At 45.1% G+C, this 6,394-nt stretch overlaps 2 protein-coding genes across 2 annotated transcripts; both read right to left on the bottom strand.

The window, feature by feature from the left end:
- Positions 1,360 to 2,377, bottom strand: LOC107627430. The gene is made up of 2 exons (XM_016330263.1): positions 1,883 to 2,377; positions 1,360 to 1,545 (listed from the first exon to the last, which is right to left on the bottom strand). Exons 1-2 carry the CDS (start codon positions 2,375 to 2,377, stop codon positions 1,360 to 1,362), a joined length of 681 nt encoding a protein of 226 aa, XP_016185749.1.
- On the bottom strand, positions 2,583 to 3,284 carry LOC107627429. Its single transcript, XM_016330262.1, has one exon. The coding sequence runs from the start codon at positions 3,282 to 3,284 to the stop codon at positions 2,583 to 2,585; it is 702 nt and encodes a 233-aa protein (XP_016185748.1).

Here is a 6,394-nt window from a genome sequence, read left to right as displayed (position 1 = left end):
AATATTTACGTATAAATATATAATTTTTTTAAAAGATATTTTTTGTGTTTTATTATTTTAATTTGTTATTAATCACAAAAAATTGATCCAGTTCAACTAATTTATCAATTTTTGAATGGTTTTTTTCAATTTGACCAATTTACTAATAATAAACTTTTATCTTAAACCGGGTCAATATGGTGATTAGTTTTCAATTAACTTAGTTGAACTATGATTCTGAGAACTATGATGATTTTTTTTTTTTTTGAAATATAACAAGTTCAATACATTAAAGTGGAGCAAAACAGACACACATAACATAGCTTCATACAATAGAATTCAATCCCATGGCATCTCCGGCATTGCCATCAACCACCAATAGGATGACGTTCATTTCACTCGTTATAGCTCAACAACGCCTTTGATTGAATAATCTCAACACCTGCTCTTTTATTATTGAAAATTCTTGCATTACGTTCCAACCAGATGTTCCAGATCACTGCAAAGAACGCGACCAACCACGACTTCTGCTCATGTTTTCTGGTGTGCATACCAATCCAACTCACAAACAGGTCTTTCATGGTTCCAGGAACTACCCATGCTCGACCAAAAGATCTTAACCAAGTGCACCACACCTGCCATGTGAACTCGCATAGAAGAAATAAATGCTCAACAGATTCAATCTCCTTGGTACACAATACACAAATATTATCACTATGAATAGCAACTCCTAATCTAGCCAATCTCTCCTTAGTATTAACTCTACCAACTAGCACAAACCATCCAAAAAGCTCAATTCTCAGAGGTACCAAACCTTTCCACAGTGAACTTGTGAAGCTATAGCTCGTGATCTCCTCCGACAGTGTCTCCGATTGAAGGATCTGCAAAAAGGATTTAGTAGAAAAAAACGCCTTTGTTATCAAACTTCCATACGACATTGTCCTCACTCCCAGATGACAACTTCACTGGCCTTAACCTCTCATGAAGTTGATGGACAAGTTCCAGCTCCCATTGGAACAACTCCCTCTTCCATTGAAAATTCCATATCCACTTTAGGCCATCCCAAAACCCGCAATCCCCAATGAATGATCTTTGTTGGCTTGAAATAGAGAAGAGTCTTGGAAAGCTCCCTTTTAGAGGACCACCTTGAACCCAGTTATCCTCCCAAAATCGGGTTTTCCTTCCATTGCCAACTTCCATCGCCAGGCCACTAACCATTTTTTCCCGAACCCGCTGGTCCTTCATATTCAACTAACATATGTCTTTCCAGGGTCCTCCTTTTATCGGTAGAGGCTGATTTGCTAACATTACATTCGGGTTCAACTTGTTGCACGAACAAACAATCTTCTTCCACAGTGGGCACTCCTCCTTTGAAAACCATCACCACCACTTAAACAAGAGTGCTGTGTTTCGAAGCACTGCATCCCCAACCCCCAAGCCTCCAGCCTTTTTCGGAGTCTGGACCATCTCCCACTTGACCAAAGGTATACCACAGTTACTATCCTCCTTGCACCACATAAAGCTCCTTTGTAACGCAATCAGCTTGTCAGCCACCGCCTTGGGCATCTTGTACAAACTCAGGTAATATATGGGTAGGCTATTCAGTACCGATTTGATGAGGACAAGCTTACCTGATTTATTTAGGACCTTTGCTTTCCATAAGCTTAGCTTCTGTTCCACCTTCTTTATGATTGGTTTTCAAGTCTTCACCAGACGGGGATTTGCTCCTAAAGAAATCCCGAGGTATCTAACAGGTAAAACAGCTTGCTGGTACCCCAGTACGCCACACGCCTGATGAACCCATCCTTGCTCACAGTTTACCGAGATCAGATTCGATTTATCAAAATTGATGCTCAGCCCTGACATTAACTCAAAACATCGCAATAGCCTCTTATAATTTTACAATCGTCTCAGTCTCTGGAGGGCAAAACAGAATGGTATCATCTGCAAATTGTAGGTGTGACAATTCAATATGATCACCCCCGACCAGCAGCGGGGCAATGCGCTCGTTCCTCACCGCTTCCCCCAACATCCTATGCAAAACATCAACCACTAGCACAAACAGTAGTGCAAAAAGGGGGTCCCCTTGTCTTAGTCCCCTCTCCATCTTGAACGGTTTGGATGGTGACCCGTTTACCAGGACTGACATCGTAGCCGTACTCACACACTCCTTTATCCAATTCCTCCACCGTTGGCAAAAACCCATCTTCTGTAGTACAATATCAACAAAACTCCACCTTACTCTATCATAAGCTTTTTGAAAATCCAGTTTGATAATAGCCGCTGTCTTTTTCCGCGTCTTCAGCCAATGAACCATCTCACAGGCAATGAGCGCCCCATCATGAATTTTCCTGCCCTTAACAAACGCGGTATGGGTCTCTCCTACCAACCCCGGCATAACGGCTCTCATTCTTCTTACCAGCACCTTCGAAACCACTTTATATACACACCCCCACCATACTAATCGGCCGAAAGTCCTTCACCTCCTTTGCACCTTCAAACTTTGGGGCTAGTGTCACCCACGTAACATTCACATCCGGTGGCAGCTTAGCACTTTGGAAGAACCCCAGAACCGCTGTAATGAATTCCTGCCCGATATCCTCCTAGCACTTCTTGATGAAGTTCATATTGTAACCATCACTCCCTGGTGCCTTAGAAGAGTCGCAATCCCACACTGCCTCCTTGATTTCCTCCGCAGACGGTAAAACTTCTAAAGCTTCTTCCTCAGCGTTCCAAATCTGGTTCACCAAACCATCCCTAATACCAATTCTTGGGGCATATTCTTGTCGATACAGATCCTTATAGAACCCCCTAATTGCCCCTTTTATTCTTGCCTGATTTCGCACAAGTCGTCCATGAATCATCAAAGCATCGATCCTATTATTCCTTCTTCTGGCCGAGGCAATGTTATGAAAGTATCTGGTTTTCTTATCCATGTTGGCAGCATGCTGGGACCTAGACAACTGTTTCCAGTGAATTTCCTTCCAAATGTACCATTTTTCACAACATCTCACCAGTGCTTTCCTTCTAGCCTCCGTTGTACCATCATAGATCCCGTCGCTAACTAGATTGTCAAGCTTCGTGATCTCCTCCTCAAACCTCAGCAGTCTTTTATCCATGTCACTAAAATTATCCTTGTGCCATTGCCTCAGTGGTACTGTTAAAGCCTTCAGTTTACATGTGAACTGAGCATCTCCCAAGTTTCTCCATTCATTTTTCACCAACCTCAAAAATCCCTCATGTGTAAACCATGAGTCCAGACTTCTGAACGGCCTAGGTCCCCTGCCTACCTTTGTACCTTCCATAATTAACGGCAGTGGTCCGACAATCCCCGCGGGCCACCTTTTATTCTAATATCTAGAAACTTCTTATTCCATTCAAGATTGACCAGAACCCTATCAATTCGACTGCACGATCGACCCCTGAACCAAGTGTACTTTCTATCAGTAAGAGCTAAATCCATCATCTGCATGTCATGCACCCAACACCTAAACTCCTCCGACGAAGCTGGCAAGCTAGTCAACCCTTTGCGATCCTCAACATGCAAAATTTCATTAAAATCCCCGAAAAAACAGAACGAAACCTGACACAAACCCACCACGTAGCTCAGTTCTTCCCATACCTCCCTCTTCTCCTCCCTCCCATGCGCCCCGTACACCAAACAAAACGCACAAAGAAAGTTGGTCTTTGTTAGCACTCCTTCAACGCACAACCACCGATCACTTTTATAACAGTTACGCACTTTAAACACTACATCATCCCACATCAATAATAGACCCCCAGCCGTCCCTGCAGCCTCCACAACCTCCCAACTAACAGTACTATGTCCCCAAATTCTTGTAATATCATATTTAGTAAGCACCTCTCTTTTTGTTTCGATCAAGCTTAACATGTTCAAGTTAAACTTTTTCTTCAAATTTTTCACCATGCTTATTTTTTCATCTCCCCTCAATCCCCTAATATTCTAACAGCTCACAATCATTTAAACAAATTTTTACTCACCTTATTTTTATCCTTTGGCCTACTCCTTCTCGCCTTTTCCTTTTGCTTCGCCAGCTTTCTTTTTGCCGCTATTTCTTCATTCTGTGCTTGCAAAATTTTCATAATGTCTGCCTCGTCATCATACAAAACCACACCCGATTCCACTGCCAGTGCCCAGGTTGCTTCATCTTCCTTCTTCTGCTCTTCCTGCATTTTCCTGCGTCCATCAACCCCCGAAGAATTCCCCCTGGCTCTGGGTCAAACCCTGCCATCGCCCTCAATGGTTCCCCGCCATTAGTCACCTCCTGTACGGCCCCATCTGTTGTGCGGTTTGCTATCTCAGGCCTCCCCTTCCTGCTCGCCAGGTCCAGTCCCGCCGACGACCCAGCCCGAGTATTCACAGTCGCAGTCTCCCCTGCCTGGACCTCCTTTTCTTGCCGCCGTGCTGCACCCCGGGCGTTCAATATCTCCCTCGTCGCCTGCCCAAAATTGCCACAGTTCCCATCCATAACCACCTCCGTATCCTGGCCTATTTCCTCCAGATTCACCACCAAGGATCGGTCTCCAGCCACCATTGATCGCGCCTCGGTCAGTACCCCCTCCCCCTTTCGCCGGTATAACCCTTGAGGGTCCCTGGCCAGGCACGGAAGCCAACACGATGCGCTGCCTGCACCGACACCAGAGGAGCCTGCATGACTCGCAAACCCCATGACCCGCTCGTGGCTTCTAAAGTCTGAGCTCCATTAACCCAGTCAGTCCCCCTCGCAATCTGGTCCAGCCCAATATCTTCCACCCTCCCCAAGCACCCTTCATCATTTACTTGCAGCCCAGCTGTCTTTTGTTGGGCTATTGGGCCACTTGAAAGCAAGCCCAAATCACGCCTCCCCATGGTATATCTAACCGCATCATAATACACTGGATGGGCCACAGGATAGGTATCATATGGCCTTGCACACCCTGCAATAATCCCTTCTCACACAGTACCACAGAGCTACATAACCGTTTTTTCAGACTCCGCCTCATTAATTCCCCCAAATCCCTTAGGATCCGCTGCTTCATCAACCTTGGTACAACTAACCGAATCTGTTGCTTGCGTATCTTTTTTGAAATTTGAATAATCCACATTCGCATCATTCAACATCACCTCATGAATTACTATTCTGTCCTTCCCGTGTTCATGCACTGTTGCATCCCTCACGACTAGGTCCGCCACCGGATCCCACGGCACCGCCACCCTCGTCAGGACATTGTCGTGATCGTCAGACCCGCCATGCTCCGGACAGACTATTGGGCTCCCCCTATCCTGTCCACCTCCCAAGGCTCTGAATCTATCTCCTTCACAAACACTTCAAACATAGAACTCCCAACAGAAATTTGAACCCACTCCCGAATGGCATCAAACACGCATGTATCAACCTGAAGCCTTCCAATTCTAAATGATGTACCTTCTCCTGTCGGGAAAGAACGTTGAACCACTTCTCCCCACTGCCCTCTGATTGCTTTAAACGTTATCGGAGACCATGCGTGTAGAGGGACGCCGTAACACTCCAGCCACACTCGTCGAGTCTCACATCTTTCCGACTCCTCCCACCTCCAGATCCTATGGAATAGGTGCAGCAAATTATTGAGTCGGAATGTAAACGCTTCATCAGCATGTTTCACAGTATCAAAAATTAACAGCACTTTAGATGTCCCGATCTCCCTGACGTCGACAATGTGAGGCAAATTCTTCCACACCGTATCCTTCAACGATTGCAGGTTCAGAGGTGCAAGGTTTTCCCAACTAAACTCCTTACCAACCACTCCATATTCTCTTCCACGATGGGCACATCAATCATTTTCATACCTCCACTCCCCTGTTTGATTGCCGTTTGGTCAGTCACCGTCTGTCCGTCTACGATCGTGGCAGTCCTCACATCATTCCCCCGATGACAATCCTGCTGACCTCTTCGGTCCACCTGCATCGGTCTTTCCTTTGTCTGCATTGCCTTCGAAACTTCGCTTCCCCGACGGTAACTACCTTTCCACGTATTCTGTACTGGTTCATCTCTGCAATAGCCTTTAGGGTGCCTCCTTTTGTCATGTATCGGACAAAGGCAAATAGATAAATCCGTTCTGTCTTCCGTTTTCTACAAAGATATATGTCGTTAATTCTTCCCGTCCAACAAAACAAGTGATACAATTCTTTCTGTGAGATATCCTCCGGTAGATTATCCACGAACACAGAGAATGAGTCGTTTTCCAAGCGCTGATATTCTTTACGATTCTAAATCCTAGGATCGTTTACAGGTGGGTGCCATCCCCTAGTTCTACCCCCCCAGTATTTCTCCCCCTTACGGTCTCTCGTTCTCTCGTCCCCATGAGAACTATGATGATATTATTAAAAATATAAAATTCAAATAATAAGAATTTTTGTTTTTTTAATTTGGTCTAT

The sequence above is a fragment of the Arachis ipaensis genome, chromosome B02, assembly GCF_000816755.2.
Source record: "Arachis ipaensis cultivar K30076 chromosome B02, Araip1.1, whole genome shotgun sequence".
Lineage (NCBI taxonomy): Eukaryota > Viridiplantae > Streptophyta > Magnoliopsida > Fabales > Fabaceae > Arachis > Arachis ipaensis.
The sequence above is the reverse complement of the archived record's forward strand: the minus strand, read 5'-3'. Positions and strand labels throughout refer to the sequence as shown.